This window comes from Ascaphus truei, chromosome 11 (genome assembly GCF_040206685.1).
Source record: "Ascaphus truei isolate aAscTru1 chromosome 11, aAscTru1.hap1, whole genome shotgun sequence".
Taxonomy (NCBI): domain Eukaryota; kingdom Metazoa; phylum Chordata; class Amphibia; order Anura; family Ascaphidae; genus Ascaphus; species Ascaphus truei.
The window spans coordinates 51,982,871-52,005,601 of record NC_134493.1 but is presented as its reverse complement, the minus strand read 5'-3'; the positions used below and the strand labels follow the sequence as shown (position 1 = coordinate 52,005,601).

Here is a 22,731-nt window from a genome sequence, read left to right as displayed (position 1 = left end):
TTATCAGTATATTAAAACTCTTTAAAAAGGGCTTTGAGCTGAATAAAAAAATGGAAAAAACACTACAGAACTGATTTTATTTTAAAAAAAACACACTGTAGGGTATTGCTTGGACTGCTCATTTAACCCCTTCACCGTATATCACAAGTGCCGGCGCAATGATAACCCGCATCACGCTTTACGAACATGATCAGGTGTTTGCTCGTGAAGTTCTTGCTGATCATGGCTGTGAGAAATTCTGGGCTGTGATCTGAAAGGAAGAGAAGGGCTGATCAGCGCCATGTGTTCCTTGCAGTTGCCACATATATTTTGGCACTATAAGGGTTAATAAAAGAAGAAGCGTCCCTTCACTTGAATGTAGGAGCGCATCATTCTTTAAAACAATATTCCCAAGCTTTTTAGATTACCTTTTTAAAATGTTTGCGGTATCTTGATGCTGTAGAAAGAGAAAGGGAGAGGTTGTTTAGTGATATCTTAGAGACTACCCAGAGTCCTCTGCAGCTTGACCACTGACACTGCTTCTTTCTGATTTGTCAGCCAGAAGAGCTGGTGGCCTCAGAACACGAACGACGGAAACTGGAGAGAAATGTAAGTCACGTACCCCCAAACCATCTTCACAGGTAGAAACCACCCTCATATATATATATATATATATATATATATATATATATATATATATATATATATATATATATATATATATATATATATGTATATGTATATGTGTGTGTGTGTGTATAATCAGACAGAAGGGACATTTACATAATGCTGGTGAATACAGTCTCGCTCCTCTTCCACTGGGAAGGAACAAGTGATTAGCACAGGAGATGAGCGGGCCAGTATTTATGGGTCATTAGGCAGCACAGGGAGTGGGGAGAAGCTCCGATTCACGCCAGCAACATCTCTGCCCTCTCTGCACTGGGGAGAGAGGGAAAGTGGGCTGCTGGGGCATCCAGCAGTTCTGGGCCACAGGTGAAGCCCTCAAGGACCACCTGCTGTCCACCAATGGTCTAGAGCAGTGGTCTCCAAACTTTTCAGTACGAGGGACACATCGTATACGCTACACATTTTCGCGGGCCGTGTTTACACTGGGAAATGATATATAATGAGCAAATATAAATATATATATTTCAAGTTGCTGTGAGCCAGATAAAATCTTGTGGCGGTCCGGATGTGGCCCGCGGGCCGTAGTTTGGAGTCCCCTTGTCTAGAGGATCGCCCTCTTACACACATCGCTTGTATCCATATATGTAGTCGGGATCACCCTCTGTCACGCCAGGATCAATCTCTTGCACACATCAGTTGTTCCCATGGAAGATTTTAATAGGATCACCCTGTGAAAAGTGCAGGTTTATATTTTTTAGTTAAAGATTTCTTCCCCATACTGTGTCTTTACACCCCCCCCTCACCCCCCCCACCCCCCACTCCTCGCCGCCCCCCCCACCCCTCCCAGCCCTCTCTAGTTTTTCTAACTTGATGACTTTTACACTGTTTGTTTATTCCTTAATAATTGGGCTAAAACCCCCACCGGCACATCTCCCCCCGCACATCTCACATCACACACACACACACAGAGACACACACACACACACACAGCCCCGATCCAGCCAAGGACACGCCCCCTCCCTTAGTAGCCATGCCCCCAACGCTCCTGCTATAACGTTTTTGCAGGACCCCCGATGGAAACTTAGAATGTCCATAATTTGGGAGGTGAGTCATATTGGAAGCTCAAAATAGTTGCGTTGACCTACAAATCCGCAGCACAATGTCCAGTAAAAGTTTTGTTGTGCTACGTCGTGCCGTTTGTGAGATTTTGATGCTTCGGACATACAAACAAACAAACGGAATAACAAACTTAGAAATATAGCATAGATTACATGCAGCTGCTCGTGGACCTCAGTGGTCCACCCTTCGGTGTAAGAAGGGCCCTCATAGCATTGTTTGTTTGGTTCTTGGTGTCATCGCAGCTTCTCGGAAACCAAGATCACATCAAGGAAGAGATTGAGAACATGAAGAAGGTGAATGACGCTCAGCAGCACAAACTGGAAGAGAGAGTGTAAGTTCCCAAACCCACCAATCCCCGCGGTTACTACACACCGCGGCCCATATTTACCAAGCAGTGCTATGCCATGGGACGCGCCCCTGGGACGGATGACAATTTATTACCCATTTAAGTGAATGGCCAGTAAGGTGTCTCCGGGCGCCAAAAGGCGTCTCACTGCGTAGCGCTATTTAGTACATATGGGCCAGTATCCTATGCTGAAAAATATCACAAAAGCTCTGAGAATCTCTGTAGCCCGGCACCTGGGATGCAGAGCTGTGACAACACAAAGTGTAACAAGATAACTATGGAGCAAAACCGGATAATTTCCACCCTTCCAAACCAAGAAAAGAGGAAGACGGCTCACCAAGGTCACTGTTCCAAATGCGTATGGCCTCGGCACGCTCTGTCTTCCTCTTATCTTGGTTTGTTTGGAGATTGTATCATGAGCGATTTGGATCGCCCAATGTGAAGAGGGATTTCTTGATCTTCCTGTCGTGCCGATAGTGCATCCTGCCCAGTGGACCTTGTTTGACTCCCATTATCATCCTGCACCTATGTATCCAAGGACATTGCTCCCGGTTTTCCCTTTTTGGCCCAGCTTGCTTCCCATGTAGGAAGCTGTTCTTGCATTGTGCATCCCGTGTAGGAAGCTATTCTTGCATTGTGCATCCCGTGTAGGAAGCTGTTCTTGCATTCTGCATCCCGTGTAGGAAGCTGTTCCTGCATTGTGCATCCCGTGTAGGAAGCTGTTCTTGCATTGTGCATCCCATGTAGGAAGCTGTTCTTGCATTCTGCATCCCATGTAGGAAGCTGCTCTTGCATTGTGCATCCCATGTAGGAAGCTGTTCTTGCATTGTGCATCCCATGTAGGAAGCTGCTATTGCATTCTGCATCCCATGTAGGAAGCTGTTCTTGCATTCTGCATCCCATGTAGGAAGCTGCTCTTGCATTGTGCATCCCATGTAGGAAGCTGTTCTTGCATTCTGCATCCCATGTAGGAAGCTGTTCTTGCATTCTGCATCCCATGTAGGAAGCTGTTCCTGCATTCTGCATCCCATGTAGGAAGCTGTTCTTGCATTCTGCATCCCATGTAGGAAGCTGCTCTTGCATTCTGCATCCCATGTAGGAAGCTGTTCTTGCATTCTGCATCCCATGTAGGAAGCTGCTCTTGCATTCTGCATCCCATGTAGGAAGCTGTTCTTTTATTCTGCATCCCATGTAGGAAGCTGCTCTTGCATTCTGCATCCCATGTAGGAAGCTGTTATTGCATTCTGCATCCCATGTAGGAAGCTGCTCTTGCATTCTGCATCCCATGTAGGAAGCTGTTATTGCATTCTGCATCTCATGTAGGAAGCTGTTCTTGCATTCTGCATCCCATGTAGGAAGCTGTTCTTGCATTCTGCATCCCATGTAGGAAGCTGCTCTTGCATTCTGCATCCCATGTAGGAAGCTGTTCTTGCATTCTGCATCCCATGTAGGAAGCTGTTCGTGCATTCTGCATCCCATTTAGGAAGCTGTTCTTGCATTCTGCATCCCATGTAGGAAGCTGCTCTTGCATTCTGCATCCCATGTAGGAAGCTGTTCTTGCATTCTGCATCCCATGTAGGAAGCTGTTCTTGCATTCTGCATCCCATGTAGGAAGCTGCTCTTGCATTCTGCATCCCATGTAGGAAGCTGTTCTTGCATTCTGCATCCCATGTAGGAAGCTGTTCTTGCATTCTGCATCCCATGTAGGAAGCTGCTCTTGCATTCTGCATCCCATGTAGGAAGCTGCTCTTGCATTGTGCATCCCATGTAGGAAGCTGTTCTTGCATTCTGCATCCCATGTAGGAAGCTGTTCTTGCATTCTGCATCCCATGTAGGAAGCTGTTCTTGCATTCTGCATCCCATGCAGGAAGCTGTTCCTGCATTGTGCATCCCATGTAGGAAGCTGCTCTTGCATTCTGCATCCCATGTAGGAAGCTGTTCTTGCATTGTGCATCCCATGTAGGAAGCTGTTCTTGCATTGTGCATCCCATGTAGGAAGCTGTTCTTGCATTCTGCATCCCATGTAGGAAGCTGCTCTTGCATTCTGCATCCCATGTAGGAAGCTGTTCTTGCATTGTGCATCCCATGTAGGAAGCTGTTCTTGCATTGTGCATCCCATGTAGGAAGCTGTTCTTGCATTGTGCATCCCGTGTAGGAAGCTGTTCTTGCATTGTGCATCACATGTAGGAAGCTTTTCTTGCATTCTGCATCCCGTGTAGGAAGCTGCTCTTGCATTCTGCATCCCGTGTAGGAAGCTGTTCTTGCATTGTGCATCCCGTGTAGGAAGCTGCTCTTGCATTGTGCATCCCGTGTAGGAAGCTGCTCTTGCATTGTGCATCCCGTGTAGGAAGCTGCTCTTGCATTCTGCATCCCATGTAGGAAGCTGCTCTTGCATTCTGCATCCCATGTAGGAAGCTGTTCTTGCATTCTGCATCCCATGTAGGAAGCTGTTCTTGCATTGTGCATCCCATGTAGGAAGCTGCTCTTGCATTCTGCATCCCATGTAGGAAGCTGTTCTTGCATTGTGCATCCCATGTAGGAAGCTGTTCTTGCATTGTGCATCCCATGTAGGAAGCTGTTCTTGCATTGTGCATCCCATGTAGGAAGCTGTTCTTGCATTGTGCATCCCATGTAGGAAGCTGTTCTTGCATTCTGCATCCCATGTAGGAAGCTGTTCTTGCATTGTGCATCCCATGTAGGAAGCTGTTCTTGCATTCTGCATCCCATGTAGGAAGCTGCTCTTGCATTCTGCATCCCATGTAGGAAGCTGTTCTTGCATTCTGCATCCCATGTAGGAAGCTGCTCTTGCATTCTGCATCCCATGTAGGAAGCTGCTCTTGCATTCTGCATCCCATGTAGGAAGCTGCTCTTGCATTCTGCATCCCATGTAGGAAGCTGCTCTTGCATTCTGCATCCCATGTAGGAAGCTGCTCTTGCATTCTGCATCCCATGTAGGAAGCTGCTCTTGTATTCTGCATCCCATGTAGGAAGCTGTTCTTGCTTTAGCCGCAGCTCTGCTCCAAAGAACGGATCAGTGCATGAAAACATTATGTTCTCTGCGTTGATACATAAACCCCAAAGATATAAATGAGTGAGCAATTCCAGGTAATAATGGCTAACAAGGAGGAGGGTAATAAATAGTACTCACTTGTCTATAAAAGTAATTATTATTCACGACCACAGGAAGAGTCTCTGTCTCTGGTTGGGGTCTCTCTTGTGTATGTTTCTGTGTTTGTATAATATATAGGCGGCTACTGTGCTGTGTGTGTGTGTGTGTGTGTGTTGCTATATTCATAAATAGTGTGTGCTGGATTTGTGTGTCTAAGTATCTTTGTGAATATTGATGTAGATTTGTGTCTGTGGTTATATATTTTATGATCAGTCAGTCAGTGAGTTTTGTGTGTGCGTGTGTGTGTGTGTGTGTGATTGTGTATCTGTGTGTGAACACTGATTTAGCTTTGTGTGTGTGTGTGTGAACACTGACTTAACTTTGTGTGTGTTCTGGAATAGTGTGTCTCTGCATGTGAACACTGATTTAGCTTTGTGTGTGATGTGTCTGTGTATGTGAATATGGACTTAACTTTGTGTGTGCTGTGATTGTGCCTTTGTGAGTGCCACTGACCTTGTGTGTGCGCAGGCTTTGTATCTCTGCATTGTAATTGTGTTGTGACCTAGTTGTGTGTTCATCCTCAGGATTGCGATGGGGAAGGAGCTGCAGGAGGCAAAGAGAGCCATTCGTAACACACAGCATAAGATAGCCGAGCAGTCAGCGGTCAGTGAAAGCGCTCGGGCATGGAGCTCCTTCTCTGCCATTTATACCAGGCGCCTTATTGTCTACATCGGGGGTGGCTAACTCCAGTCCTCAAGGGCCACCTACAGGTCAGGTATTCGGGATGTCTCTGCGTCAGCACAGGTGGCACAGTCAGTGGCTCACTCAAAATGATTGAGCCACCTGTGCTGAAGCAGGGACATCCCGAATACCTGACCTGTTGGTGGCCTTTGAGGACTGGAGTTGGCCACCCCTGGTTTATATGTTCATTACCATTTAAAGCCCAGGTCCAACAAAGCTCAGTAACATATTCCATGGCGTACACACAATATGCTGCTTCCTATAGGAGCTGATTGAATGTTCAGCTCCTCCTGAGCTATTCGGCTGCTCTTTCAGGTGCTGTTGACGTCCCAGAGTCAGCTGAAGGAAGTAGAGTCGGAAAATTCCCGTCTCCAACTGCAGCTGAAGGAGCTGAATGAGGAATATCGCTCCCGACTGAACCGGTACATCCAGGATCTGGCAGTAAGTGTCTGCTCGCCCATGCTGCATTCACTTCCCTGCGACTGTCTAGGCTAATGCTTTTCAACCAGGGTTCCTAGGTACCCTTGGGTTTCCTGGGCATCCCCTAATGGGTTCCCCGCAATTTTTATGTCATTTGAAAACTGTACCAAATACAGAAGAATTTACAATGCATCTGATCTCAGACGCGCTATTAGAGAGGGTTGGGGTTCCTTACAATGCATCTGATCTTAGACGCGCTATTAGAGAGGGTTGGGGTTCCTTACAATGCATCTGATCTCAGACGCGCTATTAGAGGGGGTTGGGGTTCCTTACAATGCATCTGATCTCAGACGCGCTATTAGAGAGGGTTGGGGTTCCTTACCCTGCAACTGATCTCAGACGCGCTAATAGAGAGGGTTGGGGTTCTGCAGAATTTCACAATATAATTATAGGGTTCTTCTTGACCAAAAAAAGATTGGAAACCACTGGTCTAGACGTAGGTAGTAGAAGAGGTATAGTGGTTAAAGAAGAAATCTCCTAGTGGACCCTCTTCCTTCTCTTGGTCAATATCAATCACTGGGTGTTATGGGGTAACTTATTGCCTGTCTGTCAGTTCATTCATTAGTGTTTTGTATATATGCCGACTAATGATAGTGTCATTTTTTTTCAACATCATAGTACCGTCCTAATATAATCGAGGATTTGTACACCATCCTCCTTCGCTGCGTTCAGTTCATCCCTCCATTTTTTGGTAGGACCTCATCTAGAGCAATGTGTTGAGTTATTCGACCATGGCCCATATTTGCTAAACGGTGCTATGCCATAAGACACCTTCTGGCCTATTTAAGTGAACGGGGCAGTAAGGTGCCAGAAATAAATGAGATGTTGTACAAAGAAAAGCTACTAAAATGGTTCGTGGTCTTCATGAGGGCTCTGCTAATTTCACGGATTCGAATTTCTGCAGAAGTGTCGCCCGTCTCTAGACAGGGAGCTGGCCGCGACGCGTCTCATTTGGTACTCATTTAAATGTCACAGCCCAGAATCCTTGTCCGCGGCTTATCCCCTACATACGTTTTGGGGAGCTGTGGAAGACAGGCAGATACACTCGTGGGTTATAGTATCTTTGCGCTCTTCAGGATTACGTGGACGGGACTCAGAGAGCAGGCGCAGCAGGGAAATCGCAGGCGGACCCGACGCGGATGAAGCAGTTTGTGGACAGCATGCTGAGCGACATCAAAGCCTCGCACAGGTCCCGAGAGGAGCAGCTGGCAAGCGCGGCGCGGCAGTACAAGAAGCGCATGCAGAGCCTGCTGGCGAAGCATGAGAACCTGCTCGTTGCGTACCGGTGAGGACAGCACGGGGGCGGGGTGACAAGGCGATGCGGAGCAAAGGCGACTCAAAGGGGGACATTCACCAACCACTGATACGTGTCCTCCCACCACAATCCTTCTAGTCTATGGGGCCTATTCTAGAAGCTTCGATAACTTTGCTGCCATCTCGAACTCTGTGAAAGGCAGATTTTAATAAACTGAGGTCTAATCTAGTAGTAATACAATGGGATGATGTTTTTGCAGGGAAAAATGTAGAAGATAAATGGGCAGTCTTTAAAACATTGTTAGAAAAGCACAATCATCAGTGTATACCCCCAGGTAATAAGTATAAAAGAAATAAGTCAAAACCAATGTGGCTAAATAAACAGGTAGGGGAGGAAATGGACAAGAAGAGGAAGGCGTTTAGATTCTTTAAGTCAGAAGGGACGGAGACATCGTATCAGAATTATAAGGAATGTAACAAAAATTGCAAAAGGGCAATCAAATTAGCAAAAATGGATAATGAAAAAAGGATTGCAATAGAAAGTAAGATCAACCCTAAAATGTTCTTTAAGTACCGTAATAACAAAAACATGAGAAAAGAAAATATAGGACCCTTTCAGTGTGAGATGGGTAGGCAGATTATTGGAGATAAGGAAAAAGCAGAGGTATTAAACAAATTCTTTGCCTCTGTGTTTACCAGGGAAGAATCAAGTGCAATAGTAGTGCCGCAGGAGGAAGCCACAACCTCCATATTAATGAACAATTGGTTAACTGAGGAAGAAGTTCATAAGCGACTTGAAAAAATTAAAGTAAATAAGGCATCTGGCCCCGATGGCATACATCCAAGAGTTCTCAAGGAGTTAAGCTAAGTAATAGCAAAACCATTATATTTAATATTCAAGGACTCCATTTCCACAGGCTCAGTACCACAAGATTGGCGTAAAGCAGATGTGGTGCCTATATTTAAAAAGGGAGCTAGATCACAACCGGGAAATTACAGACCTGTAAGCCTGACTTCAATAGTAGGGAAACTACTTGAAGGTTTAATGCGGGATAATATTCAGGAATACCTAATGGATAATCAAATTATTAGTAATAGTCAGCATGGATTTATGAAGGATAGATCATGCCAAACTAACCTTATTTGTTTATTTGAGGAGGTAAGTAGGAATCTAGACCAGGGTAATGCTGTTGATGTGGTCTACTTAGATTTTGCAAAGGCTTTTGATATGGTTTCACACAAGAGGTTGGTGTACAAAATAAAGAAAGTTGGACTCAGTAATAATATATGCACCTGGATTGAAAACTGGTTAAAGGAAAGACAACGGAGGGTTGTCATAAATGGAACTTTTTCAGGTTGGGCTAAAGTCGTGAGTGGAGTACCTCAGGGATATGTACTGGGACACCTGCTTTTTAACTTGTTTATTAATGACCTTGAGGTTGGGATCGAGAGCAAAGTCTCCATCTTTGCTGATGATACTAAATTGTGTAAGGTAATAGAATCAGAGCAGGATGTAATTTCTCTTCAGAAGGACTTGGAGAGACTGGAAACGTGGGCAGGTAAATGGCAGATGAGGTTTAATACAGATAAATGTAAGGTTATGCATTTGGGATGCAAGAATAAACAGGCGACTTACAAATTAAATGTAGATATATTGGGGGAATCCTTGATGGAGAAGGATTTAGGAGTGCTTGTAGACAGCAGGCTTAGCAATAGTGCCCAATGTCATGCAGTAGCTGCAAAGGCAAACAAGATCTTATCTTGCATCAAACGGGCAATGGATGGAAGGGAAGTAAACATAATTATGCCCCTTTACAAAGCATTAGTAAGACCACACCTTGAATATGGAGTACAATTTTGGGCACCAATCCTAAGAAAAGACATTATGGAACTAGAAAGAGTGCAGAGAAGAGCCACCAAATTAATAAAGGGGATGGACAATATAACTTATGAGGAGAGGCTAGCTAAATTAGATTTATTTACATTAGAAAAGAGGCGTCTAAGAGGGGATATGATAACTATATACAAATATATTCAGGGACAATACAAGGAGCTTTCAAAAGAACTATTCATCCCACGGGCAGTACAAAGGACTCGGGGCCACCCCTTAAGGTTGGAGGAAAGGAAATTACACCAGCAACAAAGGAAAGGGTTCTTTACAGTAAAGGCAGTTAAAATGTGGAATTCATTACCCATGGAGACTGTGATGGCAGATACAATAGATTTGTTCGAAAAAAGGTTGGACATCTTTTTAGATGGGAAAGGTATACAGGGATATACCAAATAATTATACATGGGAAGGATGTTGATTCAGGGAATAATCTGATTGCAAATTCTTGGAGTCAGGAAGGAATTTATTTTTCCCCTTAATGGGGTTTTCTGTTTGCCTTCCTCTGGATCAATAAGTATAGATATAGGATAAAGTATCTGTTGTCTAAATTTAGCATAGGTTGAACTTGATGGACATACGTCTTTTTTCAACCTCATCTACTATGTACCTATGTTCCCACCGAACGCTGTGGCATGTTCCCCCATGAACGCTGTGGCATGTTCCCACCGAACGCTGTGGCATGTTCCCCCATGAACGCTGTGGCATGTTCCCCCCGAACGCTGTGGCGTGTTCCCCCGAACGCTGTGGCATGTTCCCACCGAACGCTGTGGCATGTTCCCACCGAACGCTGTGGCATGTTCCCACCGAACGCTGTGACATGTTCCCCCCGAACGCTGTGGCGTGTTCCCCCGAACGCTGTGGCATGTTCCCACCGAACGCTGTGGCATGTTCCCACCGAACGCTGTGGCATGTTCCCACCGAACGCTGTGACATGTTCCCCCCGAACGCTGTGGCGTGTTCCCCCGAACGCTGTGACATGTTCCCACCGAACTCTGTGGCATGTTCCCCCCGAACGCTGTGGCATGTTCCCACCGAACGCTGTGGCATGTTCCCACCGAACGCTGTGGCATGTTCCCCCCGAACGCTGTGGCATGTTCCCACCGAACGCTGTGGCGTGTTCCCCCGAACGCTGTGGCATGTTCCCACCGAACGCTGTGGCGTGTTCCCCCGAACGCTGTGGCATGTTCCCACCGAACGCTGTGGCGTGTTCCCCCGAACGCTGTGGCATGTTCCCACCGAACGCTGTGGCATGTTCCCACCGAACGCTGTGGCGTGTTCCCCCGAACGCTGTGGCATGTTCCCCCCGAACGCTGTGGCATGTTCCCACCGAACGCTGTGGCATGTTCCCCCCGAACGCTGTGGCATGTTCCCACCGAACGCTGTGGCGTGTTCCCCCGAACGCTGTGGCATGTTCCCACCGAACGCTGTGGCGTGTTCCCCCGAACGCTGTGGCATGTTCCCACCGAACGCTGTGGCGTGTTCCCCCGAACGCTGTGGCATGTTCCCACCGAACGCTGTGGCGTGTTCCCACCGAACGCTGTGGCATGTTCCCACCGAACGCTGTGGCATGTTCCCCCCGAACGCTGTGGCGTGTTCCCCCGAACGCTGTGGCATGTTCCCACCGAACGCTGTGGCGTGTTCCCCCGAACGCTGTGGCATGTTCCCCCGAACGCTGTGGCATGTTCCCCCGAACGCTGTGGCATGTTCCCACCGAACGCTGTGGCATGTTCCCCCCGAACGCTGTGGCGTGTTCCCCCGAACGCTGTGGCATGTTCCCACCGAACGCTGTGGCGTGTTCCCCCGAACGCTGTGGCATGTTCCCACCGAACGCTGTGGCATGTTCCCCCGAACGCTGTGGCATGTTCCCCCGAACGCTGTGGCATGTTCCCCCGAACGCTGTGGCATGTTCCCCCCGAACGGTTTGAGATTTGTGTTATCACGGTATTCAGAAAGGATCAGAAACCATTTCCACAAGTCTCAAACCGTGCGGTAGGAAAATGCCAATACCGCTCGGGCCGCAGCGACGGAATCTCAGCCTCTCCCAGAGTTCTCCCCGTGCGATCTGCCCACAGAGCAAGAGCTGCACAGAGAGAGCAGAGAGCTGGATCTCCCTGCACAGAGAGAGCTGGATCTCCCTGCACAGAGAGAGCAGAGAGCTGGATCTCCCTGCACAGAGAGAGCTGGATCTCCCTGCACAGAGAGAGCAGAGAGCTGGATCTCCCTGCACAGAGAGAGCTGGATCTCCCTGCACAGAGAGAGCAGAGAGCTGGATCTCCCTGCACAGTTCTCACAGGCGATCTCCCTGCACAGAGAGAGCTGGATCTCCCTGCACAGCTCTCACATGCGATCTCCCTGCACAGAGAGAGCAGAGAGCTGGATCTTCCTGCACAGCTCTCACAGGCGATCTCCCTGCACAGAGAGAGCTGCATCTCCCTGTACAGCTCTCACAGGCGATCTCCATGCACAGAGAGAGCCGCATCTCCCTGCACAGCTCTCACAGGCAATCTCCCTGCACAGAGAGAGCCACATCTTCCTGCACAGCTCTCACAGGCGATCTCCCTGCACAGAGAGAGCTGCATCTCCCTGCACAGCTCTCACAGGCGATCTCCCTGCACAGAGAGAGCTGGATCTCCCTGCACAGCTCTCACAGGCGATCTCCCTGCACAGAGAGAGCTGCATCTCCCTGCACAGAGAGAGCAGAGAGCTGGATCTCCCTGCACAGAGAGAGCTGCATCTCCCTGCACAGCTCTCACAGGCGATCTCCCTGCACAGAGAGAGCTGCATCTCCCTGCACAGCTCTCACAGGCGATCTCCCTGCACAGAGAGAGCTGCACCTCCCTGCACAGCTCTTACAGGAGATCTCCCTGCACAGAGAGAGCTGCATCTCCCTGCACAGCCCTCACAGGTGAACTCCCTGCACAGAGAGAGCAGAGAGATGGATCTCCCTGCACAGCTCTCACATGCGATCTCCCTGCACAGAGAGAGCTGCATCTCCCTGCACAGCTCTCACAGGTGAACTCCCTGCACAGAGAGCAGAGAGCTGGATCTCCCTGCACAGAGAGAGCTGGATCTCCCTGCACAGAGAGAGCTGGATCTCCCTGCACAGAGAGAGCAGAGAGCTGGATCTCCCTGCACAGAGAGAGCTGGATCTCCCTGCACAGAGAGCAGAGAGCTGGATCTCCCTGCACAGCTCTCACCGGCGATCTCCATGCACAGAGAGAGCTGCATCTCCCTGCACAGCTCTCACAGGCGATCTCCCTGCACAGAGAGCTGCATCTCCCTGCACAGAGAGCTGCATCTCCCTGCACAGCTCTCACAGGCGATCGCAGTGTTTTTATTTACATTTTAATACAGTGTACTGTAGCAGGGGGTCTCCGGAGCAGAACAGCATTCATTTCAGGTCCGGGGACCCCCTGCTTCCCGAGACATAGGCCCCAGTACGGGGTGCCAATATCTCCTACGCGTTTAAACATTGAGATTTAAACATTGCAGGGGGATGCCGGCCCCCCATACCAGGGCCTGTAACTCGGGAAGCAGAGGGTCCCCGGGGCTGATATCAATGCGGTTCTGCTCCGGAGACCCCTGCAACAGTACAGTTATTATTCAAATGTAAATAAAAACAGCTTCATTACCTGGGCGGCTATGAAGCAGCTTACCTTACCGCTAAGGTAATGAAGGGGTTAACGCCTTCCACAACCCTCCCGCAAGGCCTAAACACCCACAATGGGCCAAATACCACCTTCACCCACCCTCGCTATCCACAATAAACCGGGCACTGGTATTTAACCCCTTTGTTGCCTTAGCGGTTAGCCGCTAAGGTAATGAAGCTGCCTGCAAATGTATTTTTTATTGCATCGGATCACGTGACTCAAGACAGGTCTGCAACCCATGATCTCTTAGCATGCAGTGCAGCAAGGGATTCTGGGAAATGACATGCAAATGAGTGCACACTGTCACCTTTTGCTTCATGTCCATTTTAACATGGAACCCCTATAAGCTTATGCCTGCCAGTATTACACAGCTTGTTTTTAGCACAGCCTGGGTTACAGACGTTCTATCTTTACATTGCTATCTTTACATTGCTATCTTTACGCCCTCAGCATGCAGCGCGAACAGATCCTGGCTCTGGAGCACCACGATGTGGACCCGGGTCCTCCCGAGTATCACCTGAGCATCACTGACCTGGAGCTGCAGTCAGAATCGGGACAAGAGCTGAACCGACTTCGTGAGGACAAAGCCCGGCTAGAAACACAGGTCCAGGAGCTGCAGGAGAAGGTAGCATCTCGTGACCCGTGAGATACTAAGGAGATGTGTAACGATCACACGTGCAGATCTGCCAAAACATGATCTATCTTCACAGTGACCTCCGTCTGTTGCATGTACAGCAAATTCTCCACTTTGTTAGAATTGTTTTAATAGCTGTTTTTTTTTTTTTAATTTGAGTTTTTATTTTGGAAACCTAAAGCCTGTAGTAGAAGGTTCGCATGGCAATTTGATCCACTCCAGCAGGCAGCACAATGCTGTTTTCCATGCAGTCTTGAAAAAGACTTCTCAGAGAAGCTGTCTTCTCCTGAGCTCCTCTGATCAGGCTTTTCGAAGTCCTATGATGTCACAGAGTGGGAGGGGCTTAGCAGTTGGATTAACTCTGGGGCTGGGCTCATTGTCCAGGAATAAAACACAAACTAAATAGTTTGTTTCTCCAAAATTCTGCCGCACGACTGCAGAGGGGCAGTGAAATGGTTAAAGCAGAAGCCATACCCCAGAATTGTACCACCCATGTATCTCCAGAGGTCCCCAAACCTGCTTCATTCACCACACTGCCACGCGCCCTTCAGGGGTGGAGCTGCTGCTACCGACAAGGATTCTGGGTAAGGACATGCAAATTAGCCACTGGGAGTTTCCCTTTTTAGTTTATAATCTATTTTTACATGGATTTCCTAACGCTTTGCTCTGCTGCATTGTGCAGGTAATCCTGGGTCACTGAAGTACACAATCAATGGATTTGCGTAAAGACGGCTGTTGTGTTCAACATGGACAGGAAGCTAAAAGCAACACCCCCGCCAGGTGCTCATTTCCATATCACTACCCAGAATCCTTTTCTGCATCATAACCACTGTATAACAGGTGACCAGTGGGTGAATGATGCAGGTGTGGGGACCTGTGTAAAACATGCAGATTCACGCAGGGGTCCTTATCTTTGGGGTACTTGGTATATTACAGGCTGTTGACACTATTTTTTTACCCACCATAACTTACTTAATTTTTGACATTAGCAGTTTGTTTTCCAGTAAAATGCTATTTTCTGTTCCCCAAAACCCTCTCACCTAATGATAAAAACCCGCCCTGGCTGCAGCTGTCCATTTAATAGTTATTTATAATTATCCATGAATTGTACCATTAATGTTCTGTGGCTAACGTCTCTCTCTGTCTCACACCTGTGCAGAAGAGGTGGGGTGATCACACGGGGGCGGTTAACCAGCAGTAAGTATTATATCGGTGGCAGCTAAGGGTTTGGCCCTTCCTAAAACCAAAGTAAAAAAGTGTCTGGGAGGTTTTTAATCCAGGTGTTTTCGACTCAGTCCTCCCAACAGGTTAGCTCTGGGGCAGGAGTGCTCAACTCCAGTCCTCAAGACGCCCCTACCCCTCAACAGGACAGGGTTTCAGGATATCCCTGCTTCAGCACAGGTGGCTCAATCAGTGGCTCAGTCGATTGAGCCACCTGTGCTGAGGCTGGGCTATCCTTTAAACCTGTCCTGTTGATAGGGTTGCAAGGTGGCTTCTCCAAAAATACTGGACTCAATGGTGAAAGGTGCGTCAGGTCACTATGTCCAGGGAGGAAAATACTGGACACATACATGTCTTGACCTGATGAAAGGCCCCATATGGGACCTGAAACGTTGTTATTCCTCTGTTCTTGGCTGTCACATTAAATGGAGAACGTCATTATGGACGTGTGAGTGGAGCTTTACTTTGTACCTCTGTCCTACAGGAGACCTGCACTGTGTACCTCTGTCCTAGAGGAGACCTGCACTGTGTATCTCTGTCCTACAGGAGACCTGCACTGTGTATCTCTGTCCTACAGGAGACCTGCACTGTGTATCTCTGTCCTACAGGAGACCTGCACTGTGTATCTCTGTCCTACAGGAGACCTGCACTGTGTATCTCTGTCCTACAGGAGACCTGCACTGTATATCTCTGTCCTACAGGAGACCTGCACTGTGTATCTCTGTCCTACAGGAGACCTGCACTGTGTACCTCTGTCCTAGAGGAGACCTGCACTGTGTATCTCTGTCCTAGAGGAGACCTGCACTGTGTATCTCTGTCCTAGAGGAGACCTGCACTGTGTACCTCTGTCCTACAGGAGACCTGCACTTTATATCTCTGTCCTAGAGGAGACCTGCCCTGTGTACCTCTGTCCTTCAGGAGACCTGCACTTTGTATCTCTGTCCTACAGGAGACCTGCCCTGTGTACCTCTGTCCTTCAGGAGACCTGCACTTTGTATCTCTGTCCTACAGGAGACCTGCCCTGTGTACCTCTGTCCTTCAGGAGACCTGCGCTGTGTATCTCTGTCCTACAGGAGACCTGCACTGTGTATCTCTTTCCTACAGGAGACCTGCGCTGTGTATCTCTGTCCTAGAGGAGACCTGCACTGTGTACCTCTGTCCTAGAGGAGACCTGCACTGTGTACCTCTGTCCTACAGGAGACCTGCCCTGTGTACCTCTGTCCTACAGGAGACCTGCACTGTGTATCTCTGTCCTACAGGAGACCTGCACTGTGTATCTCTGTCCTAGAGGAGACCTGCACTGTGTATCTCTGTCCTAGAGGGGACCTGCACTGTGTACCTCTGTCCTACAGGAGACCTGCACTGTGTATCTCTGTCCTACAGGAGACCTGCACTGTGTATCTCTGTCCTAGAGGAGACCTGCACTGTATACCTCTGTCCTACAGGAGACCTGCACTTTATATCTCTGTCCTAGAGGAGACTTGCACTGTGTATCTCTGTCCTACAGGAGACCTGCACTTTGTATCTCTGTCCTACAGGAGACCTGCACTGTGTATCTCTGTCCTACAGGAGACCTGCACTGTGTATCTCTGTCCTACAGGAGACCTGCACTGTGTATCTCTGTCCTACAGGAGACCTGCACTTTGTATCTCTGTCCTACAGGAGACCTGCACTGTGTATCTCTGTCCTAGAGGGGACCTGCACTGTGTATCTCTGTCCTACAGGAGACCTGCCCTGTGTACCTCTGTCCTAGAGGAGACCTGCACTTTGTATCTCTGTCCTACAGGAGACCTGCCCTGTGTATCTCTGTCCTAGAGGGGACCTGCACTGTGTATCTCTGTCCTACAGGAGACCTGCACTTAGAAGGAATTGTTTGGATTTGAAATATGGACATTTCTTCGAGTGTATCACAAATTAAGCTTTTTGTATAGTAGTCATTTTGAGTATCACCAAATAAAGCAAGTATTTGTCCATAAGTACTCAGGCTGCAGCGCACAGAGATTGTATAACACGGGGACTTGCAACGATGTCGTATTCACATAAGATTATGCAGTAACCGTCACATTTCATCTGATGAAATGTTCTCTAATTTAGGCGTAAATACTCCAAAGCAGCCAATCTCGACACGAAAATCCCCGTTGAAATAAATTATGGTTTTTCAAGTAAAAATGACCGCTTGGAATATATAGAATTTACCCCTCGGGGTGATAAGCAACTGAGACTGGGATTTGAATGGGAATCACCCGTTTCAGAGGCAGTGGCCCTCTCACTCTGCCACCCTTTCATCCCATAGAGGTAGGGTTGCCAGGTGTACGGTATTGAACCGGACTGTCCAGTATTTGGAAGCTCTGTTCAGTAAAAAATGAGAGGTAATACTGGACATGTATGTGTCCGGTATCACCTCTCTGGACATGTATGTGTCCAGTATCACTTCTCTGGACATGTATGTGTCCGGTATCACCTCTCTGGACATGTATGTGTCTGGTGTTACCTCTCTGGACATGTATGTGTCCGGTATCACCTCTCTGGACATGTATGTGTCCAATATTATCTCCCTGGACATGTATGTGTCTGGTGTTACCTCTCTGGACATGTATGTGTCCGGTATCACCTCTCTGGACATGTATGTGTCCGATATCTCCCTGGACATCTATGTGTTTGGTGTTACCTCTCTGGACATAGTGACCTGACCGGCTTGGGGGACCGTGGGATTTCCCAGAGCAGGGAGAGGGCAGGGCTGTTGATAGGGGGCTGGGCAGATTCCTCCATCCTGATTGGCTGCATTACGCAGCAGCACCCAATCAGGAGGAGGTGTCAAGAGCCTGGGGGTTGGGCCAAGGAGAGGAGGAAACAGCATGGAGAGGTGAGAGGTGTATGTGTGTGTGTCTGTCTCAAGCGCGTCGCACCTTTCACCATTGTGTCGAGTATGTTTGAAACCTACATAGAGGGGGGGGGGGGAGGGTGGCAGTACTGTAACATGCCTGTTGTAATGGCGACTCTTTCCTTCATTCGCCAGGGGGGGCGTGCGCGGGAAACTCAATGAAGAGAACTGGGCAGAGATCAGAAAGCAGCTGCGGGAATTCACGCACAATACGCAGGTAACGTCCCACGTTCTCATCTGGAGACCTGTACACCCTCACTCGCAACTCTAATCTGGGGCCGCTAAAAGGTATCACAACCTGCAGTACATCAAAGCTGCTTTCTCTCCAGGACCGATACGGCTGGTAGAACTTTAATAAAAGTCAGTCACTTTCTATTAACCCTTTACGGGGTCGTGGCTGTCTGCCACGGCCACCTTCCAGCACAGTGCGTTCACGTGACTGCGGTGGCCATTTTGGAGGAAACGGAAGAGGAGAGACTGTCCACCTTCGTTTCCTCGCTGGTTAGATTGCGCTCTGCACTCCGCGGGAACTTTACTTCCCCGTTTGGTAGATTTTGTTATAAAAGACGTCAAATATTGCCATTTTTGCCAAAATGTCAGATAGAATTTCACGATGGAATATGTGTTAACGATAAAAACAAAAATGCACATAAAAATAATGTAGAGAACTGGATACATGAAATGGTGCCATGGAAGGGGCAGTTAATTTACTTAACATTACCCGGACTTAGTAAGTACTGTTTAAAATATAGCAATAGAAAGATTAAGTGCAACAAATCTTCTCACTATACATGATTGCACTGACCCCGGCCCCCTGCAGACGCAATTATCAGAACCCCCTCCTTCTGTCTCTGTACGTTCTCCCCACTTACCACTTAGATTGTAAGCTCTTCGGAGCAGGGACTCCTCCTATTATTTTATGTCTGGAGCGCTTATTCCCATTGTGTTATATTATTATGTCACGTGTATTGTAAAGCGCTCTGTAGCTGCATGGCGCTATATAAATAAGGATATACATACACACACATATAAAGTTCAGACGAATGAATAAATGCATAGAAATGCTTTTCGTCCCTTTGACAGAACGCCGCTCCAAAGATTTACACTTTCCCAGTCTGTAGAAGAATATCCAAATCAGACTTTTAGGCGCCACAAATCTCGCGGTCACGATAAATGTAGATTAGAGCCTTTTTTTTCAGATGGAGGACGTCACCTGATCCTCCCCATACAGGTGGATTCTTCTCTATCCAGGTTTTCCAAGCTTTGTTAGAGAACGTTTCCTGTACGGAGGATCAGGTGATGTCATCCACCTGAAAAAAAGGCTCTAATCTACAGTTATCGGACCCGGAGATTTGTCGCGCGTAAAAAAAAATTCTTTGGATCCCGTTTAAAATATGACAAATATAATTAACTTAACTTGTTTTGTGTCTGGTTATACCCACTGCCAGTATCGCATTGCATAGCCACTGCTGAGATCCAAGGGAGGTGGGCAGGGTTACTGGCTACACACTTCTGTAACCCAGGCTGTGCTGAAAAGCTGTGTAATGCGGCAAGCATGAGATTATAGGGGGTCCTTGTTACAATGAACAAGAAGCAAAAAGTGCCATGTGAGTGCTAATTTGCAAGTCATTAGAGAAAAGAAATAATTGTGTCGGCGCTTACTTAGTGCATAGTGTCCAAATAGGGAAAAAAAACTTAAATATATCTGTAATAAAGTGACTTGGAAATATTAAAGTGATCTGTGATCAATGAGTGAATATATATGGTGACTTTTAAGTCTACAATAAAAATCCTTTACACCAGCCCAGTGTATAGTGCTAATTGAAAAGCTGCTCAGAAAACCCTTTAACAGACTGTTCTCTAGTCTCTTGGATCCAAATGTTCTTCAAAAGTTCAGGGGAGCGCCAGTGTTCACATCAACGTCATGAAAGAAACAATAGAAGCGACATAGTGGAGTACAATTTCAACCAGATTAATTGTTTTTTAAGTGAAAAATAGTTCCACTTATTCTTTTCTCCTTTTCAATAAAGCAGTGCAGAGGTACTTCTCTCTCTGACTAGAGCAATGGATCAGGAACTCCGCATCTGAAAACCCCTTTTGTTAATGACTGCTTCCCATCCGTGGTTAGTGTACCCAGGAAAATAATGGAAAATACTAATTGCGCAGTATATCTCGAATTGTATTAAAAAACGGAACAATAAAAACATATGGATGTGCACTCACATTTGGTACATAATAGCAATTCGTGGTACGGAATCCCGACTTTCCTCTATGCGTATTAACCGGTGCGCACGCTATGAAGCTCACTTCCGCGTCTCGGCTCTCGCCTACGTCACCTCCGGCTGCGTAAAGTGGAGGGCGGAAGGGCTGTGACAGTGTAGAGGGATCTCCGGCTGCCACGACTTGGCGTCACGAATGAGCACTGAACACTGATTCTGTTGGTTGCAAGTCATTACCCAGAATCCCTGGCTGCAGTGGAAGCACTGAAGCTAGGAGATGAGGGAGAAAGGCAGGGTTGCAGACATGTGGGTGCATTCGCATGTCTCAACCAAGTTGTAGTTTTATTTGCTGTACAAATATAATTAGAATTAAGAATTGTAATGGTCCTCTAGCCTTAGCTTACAGTACCACCTGCTGGGTTGAGCTGGAAATGTTGGAGCAGTTGCCACCTTGTGGTAGACAGCGACATTGCAGCATTTGCTTGAATTCTTCCAGGTTCATGGTTCCCCTGTCCCCTCATCTCCTTGTGTTTTTTTGCTATATGATAAGAACCAGGTAGACTGAGGGTAAAAAAAAAACACTTGATTGACAAACACTCTCTCATTCAGAGGCCCCTAAATAATGTAATTTGTCATTAATTTCCCAAAACATTCAATCTTCCCACTTCGCAGTTAGATGTGTTTTAGGGAAGCCAGTTGGATTGGTAAATTCTTCGTAATCAGGCCATTTTCTGGGCACCTACGTGGGATTGCACCTTTTATAACCTGTCTTCTTTCCCCCCCCCCCCCAGGAGGAACTGGAGAAGGAGAGGGGCCAGTTACTCTCCAGAGCGGTGATAGCAGAAGAGCAGGTGGAAGAGCTGCAGGAGTATGTGGATAAACACCTAGGGAGGTGAGTGAAAGTCTACGGGTGTGAACCCCGATGTGTTGCACCCTCCTCTCTCAAACAAGGGGTCAGGTCACCACTGTTACTTACTCCAGGAGTGGCCAACTCCAGTCCTCAAGGGCCACCAACAGCTAAGGTTTGAAGGATATCCCTGCTTCAGCATAAGGTGGCTCAGTCAATGACTGAGCCACTGATTGAGTCCCCTGTGCTGAAGCAGGGATATCCTTAAAACCTTACCTGGTGGTGGCCCTTGAGGAGTGAAGTTGGCCACTCCTGACTTACTCTGTCCAAAGAACACTTAGTAGGGAAGAACGTGGCCTTGGAAGTGGGTGATCACGGTTATAATTCTAGTTCCAGCTCACCTTGGGAAGTTGGGCAAGCCATTTTACTTTGTTGCCAAAATTAGATTGCAAGCTCTTTGGGGCAAGAGCTCGGAGCGCCTGTAAAATGCTATGAACATTGCTACGTACATTGTCAGCGCTATAAAGTAAAAATATTATTATCAGTCAGAAAGCCATCGAGTAACCGAACAGTGGGGGTAAATGAGAGGGATGAGAGATAGCAGCGCACCGAATAGTGACAGATGAGCCGGGAGATGAGTGGAAGAGGGAAATAGATACTTGGTACAACTCTATTTCATCTCACTTTGCCACTGCTGGTGTCTTGTCGGAAGCAGAACTACAACTCCCACCATCCCTTGCGGCATAGTAAGGTGATCAGCACAGATGTAGTTCTGGGACTGTAAAAGTACAGTGCAGTTGCTAGGAACCTACAGGACATGAAAAGACAGGAGACCATGAAAAATGAGCCCTCCCCCCATCCATCCATCCAAACGGTGCCCTGTCCCCACAGGTACAAACAAGAGATTATGCGTCTGCGGAAACTCCTTGGTAATGAGAGTCCGAGAGCCTTCAGCGCGGATAATTCCTACTCATTGTTCCATCGAGCCGGGAGGAGAAGCAGCCATGAGATGTGAGATCGCCCATGTGTGGTTGCGAGTGGTACTGCAAGCTGAACACGCCATCTGCATCCAAGGACTGAGCATCCGCACACTGAGAATACATCTCCCATAGACCCCTGAAACTGAGGGATCCAATGAGGGATCCAATGAGGGATCTCATGATGATTTAATTTGACACCCCTGGGACTGGGCATTGATACGCCCAGTCCCAATCGCTCATAGGAAGTCACCATCATAGCCAATGCTTTCATAGTCTCCATTTAGAAGTTTGCCATTAAAATGTATTTATTTTATCTAATCAAATGTCCCTTATCTTGGGCCATGGAAACCATGGGCTATATATATATATATATATATGTGTGTTTTTTTTCCCATATCACTCATGCCCCCCATTACCTCACCTATTTTGTCCAATACAGTCCTCTCCTCTCTCTACCTTGTGCCTCCCCCTCTCTTTTCAACTGTGTGCTCCTTCAGCTCTCTTCTTCCCATGTAACCTCAGACATCTCAAGGCTTAAAGCATTGTTTCCCATCCTGGGGAGCCCCGAAGATGGAGGGGCGCAGAGTGATAGCAGGCACAGAGACACTGGGGAAACTGTGGCACAGAGGAACAAAACTCGGTTTAGTCACTTAACATCCTGTTAAAACGGACAATGTGTCTTCAAAGGACAATACAATAACGTATAGCCATGTTTTATCTGGTCGCTATTTATAATGAGATGCAAATTATACA

The 22,731-nt window shown here is 47.5% G+C and overlaps 1 protein-coding gene and 1 long non-coding RNA gene across 3 annotated transcripts in view; one reads left to right on the top strand and one right to left on the bottom strand.

Annotated features, from left to right (window-relative positions):
• Positions 1 to 22,301, top strand: part of CCDC78 (coiled-coil domain containing 78) — a 42,626-nt gene extending 20,325 nt beyond the window's left edge. For both annotated transcript variants that reach the window (XM_075566269.1, XM_075566268.1), the window contains 10 exons: positions 538 to 588; positions 1,968 to 2,056; positions 5,765 to 5,843; positions 6,237 to 6,362; positions 7,478 to 7,686; positions 13,647 to 13,821; positions 14,990 to 15,027; positions 18,068 to 18,149; positions 20,943 to 21,043; positions 21,890 to 22,301. In XM_075566269.1, the coding sequence (XP_075422384.1) occupies positions 538 to 588; positions 1,968 to 2,056; positions 5,765 to 5,843; positions 6,237 to 6,362; positions 7,478 to 7,686; positions 13,647 to 13,821; positions 14,990 to 15,027; positions 18,068 to 18,149; positions 20,943 to 21,043; positions 21,890 to 22,013 (1,074 nt within the window). In that variant the 3' untranslated portion in view covers positions 22,014 to 22,301. The remainder of the gene's footprint in view (positions 1 to 537; positions 589 to 1,967; positions 2,057 to 5,764; positions 5,844 to 6,236; positions 6,363 to 7,477; positions 7,687 to 13,646; positions 13,822 to 14,989; positions 15,028 to 18,067; positions 18,150 to 20,942; positions 21,044 to 21,889) is intronic.
• LOC142463467 (uncharacterized) lies at positions 114 to 22,385 on the bottom strand. The gene is made up of 4 exons (XR_012787440.1): positions 21,608 to 22,385; positions 20,156 to 20,712; positions 408 to 436; positions 114 to 250 (listed from the first exon to the last, which is right to left on the bottom strand). It is a non-coding gene; the product is annotated as an uncharacterized LOC142463467 (long non-coding RNA).
• Between the last annotated feature and the right edge of the window lie 346 nt (positions 22,386 to 22,731).